This window comes from Engraulis encrasicolus, chromosome 18 (assembly GCF_034702125.1).
Source record: "Engraulis encrasicolus isolate BLACKSEA-1 chromosome 18, IST_EnEncr_1.0, whole genome shotgun sequence".
Classification (NCBI taxonomy): Eukaryota; Metazoa; Chordata; class Actinopteri; order Clupeiformes; family Engraulidae; genus Engraulis; species Engraulis encrasicolus.
In genome coordinates this window covers 36,788,056-36,790,555 of record NC_085874.1, presented here as the reverse complement: position 1 = coordinate 36,790,555, position 2,500 = coordinate 36,788,056, and the positions used below count along the sequence as shown (strand labels likewise).

The following is a 2,500-nucleotide window of genomic DNA, read 5'->3' as shown; positions in this document are numbered from 1 at the left end:
AGGCTTTCACAAGTTCAGTTAACTTACAAACTTGAGGCAGCAGGGAAACTTACTTTTTCACGTTTAACTGGCTGCAGGGTTTTACAGTGTTTAGTAATACATTACATCTTGGTCATTGGTTGCCGTTCTGGTAACAGCACTTTTATAACAGGGGTCATGTCTTAACGGGTTGAAATTCACTTCATCTTAGATAGCATTTTTTCCCACTGAAAAAAAGGGTGAAAATCGTTTGTCTTCAGGTGCCTCCCTTGCAGACCTAGCCTAAGCTAAATCAAAATGGGTATCCACCAAAATAACAATAACAACTGAGATATCAAGCATGCACTGTTTCGGCCTGTCGCGCTTTTGACACTTACATGTCCGTATCAAAGGATTTGTGGTGTAGAAGTGTCCTTGTGTCAAAGTGTCATTGTGGCTTGGCGTTCAATTTGTTTTTGTTGTTGTTGTTGTTGTTTTGTTTTGGGGTTTTTTGTTGTAATTTTTGGGGCCTTCTGGCCTTTATTATTACAGGACAGTGGAGAACAGACAGGAAATGATTGGGAGAGAGAGATGGGGGAGGGCCGGCCCGGGAAATGACCCTGGTCGGACTCGAAACGTGGTCCCCGTGAGCATGATAAACCAGACTAAATGTGGATTTTGCCGTCCAGCGGGTGGCGCTGGTTCACCAGGCTAGGTCCCCGTGGGCATGCAAACCCAAATGTAGGGGGCTTAGCGTGCTGCGCCACAGAGCCCCCTGCTTTCAATGTGTTGACAGCCCCATTTTGTCCCCTCTGTACTGTAGGGGGCGGTGGCGTTGGGGGTCTGATGGACGACTTCATGTCCGGCCTGGACTCGCACACCATGTTCAGCTCGGACTCGGGCATCGAGATGACCCCCGGCGACCCCAGCGACTCCTCCAGCTCCTCCGGCCGCAAGCTGGCGCAAGACTCCGACCGCATGGGCATGGGCATGGTCATGGGTGGCATGAGTGGCATGGGTGGCATCAGTAACATCGGCGCCGGTGGCATGGGCAGCATGGCGTCAGACTACAACTACATGGACATCAGTCGCCCTCAGCAGCAGCAGCAGCAGCAACAGAAGCCACAGCAGCAGCACAGCCCTATGGATGATGATGAGGAGGAGGAGGAGGAGGAGGAAGAAGAGGAGGAGGACGACGAAGTGGAGAACTGGGGGAGCATGCGCGGCAGCAAGCCCAGCGACCTGCTCTCCGGCCTGGGAGGGATGGGCGGCATGGCAGCCAGTAGCATTAGCAGCAGCATTAGCGGAGCTAACAACAACACTAGCACCACCAGCTACATGGAGAAAGGAAGCTCCGGAGCAGCACCAGCACCAGGAAAGTTTGAGCGTTTGAAAGTTTATTTATTTAACACAGGGACAGAATATATTAATATCATTTTTTTTAAGAAAATGCACAAAATACAAGATTGTAGCCGTAGGGCTATCGTTTGTCCCTTTGACAGGTTAGATGGTCATTTAAAAATAAATACAAACAAGTATTGCACAAATTACAAGAACAAACAAGTGTAAAATAGTGTGCAAATTTTAAAATAAACAGTACGAGAATAACTTAAAAAGAGCAATCACCATAACAAACTATGTAGAGTTATGTTGACCGTTTTGATTATCCAGCTGCCATAATTTTAAGTGTTTACTAAATGTTTTTAATGTTGGTGATTCTCTAATTGTGCTGGGAATTTCCTTGCAGGTGTGGGAGGAGGAGTGGGCGCGCAGGCCGGCAGTGTGCCCGGTAAGGGTGCCTCTTCTGGGGCCCCGATGGAGCCGGAGACCCTGGGGCCAGCCCTGGACGCCCAGTCCTTCCCCTACGTGGAGGAGCCCTCCGACGAAGAGCTGTCCGACTACCAGCCGTACCGCTCGCCGGGCGCCGGCAGCAGCGCCAGCCCGGTCAAGATCACCCTGACGGAGACGCCGTCCCCGCGCTCCCTGTCCCCCAGCGGAGGGGCCGCCCCCGGGGGCCCGGGTGGTGGTGGTGGAGGGGTGCCCGTGTCCGTGTCGGAGAAGGAGAGCATCCTCAGCCTGGGGCTGGAGGGCGTGCCTACCGTCACCCTGTCCGAGCCGGAGGACGAGAGCCCCGGGTCTTCCACACCACCTGGTAGGTGGACAGCACAGCAGCACGCAGATACACACACAGTACACAAAACGCACGCAATCACACACAGGCATGCACACACACACGCATGCACACACACGCATGCACACACAGTCCCCTGGACAAGAAAGCAAGAAAGCCCCCCCTGTATGAAATAATAATAATGAAGCCAATTGGATTGTAGCCAATTTCGGTCCCCTAGGTAGGGGAAATTCTTTCTCTGCATTTATCCCATTTGGACTAGTGAATCACATTGAAGTACACACACTAGTCCGTAGCAGTGGGCTGCCTGCTGAGCGGCGCCCGGGGAGCAGTGTGGGGGTTAGGTGCCTTGCTCAAGGGCACTTCAGCCGTGGTTCGGTCGGGCACTGAAACGGGAACCCTTGGGTTGCC

The 2,500-nt window shown here is 52.6% G+C and overlaps 2 protein-coding genes across 2 annotated transcripts in view; both read left to right on the top strand.

Annotated features, from left to right (window-relative positions):
* LOC134468226 (putative lysozyme-like protein) overlaps positions 1-1,751 on the top strand; it is a 56,918-nt gene extending 55,167 nt beyond the window's left edge. Inside the window, exons 3-4 of the mRNA XM_063222169.1 lie at positions 782-1,337; positions 1,706-1,751. Coding sequence (XP_063078239.1) covers positions 782-1,337; positions 1,706-1,751 — 602 coding nt within the window. The remainder of the gene's footprint in view (positions 1-781; positions 1,338-1,705) is intronic.
* The window catches only part of LOC134469352 (reticulon-1-A-like), a 57,046-nt gene continuing 56,211 nt past the window's right edge, over positions 1,666-2,500 (top strand). Inside the window, exon 1 of the mRNA XM_063223559.1 lies at positions 1,666-2,110. Within this exon, the coding sequence (XP_063079629.1) occupies positions 1,774-2,110 (337 nt within the window). The 5' untranslated portion in view covers positions 1,666-1,773. The remainder of the gene's footprint in view (positions 2,111-2,500) is intronic.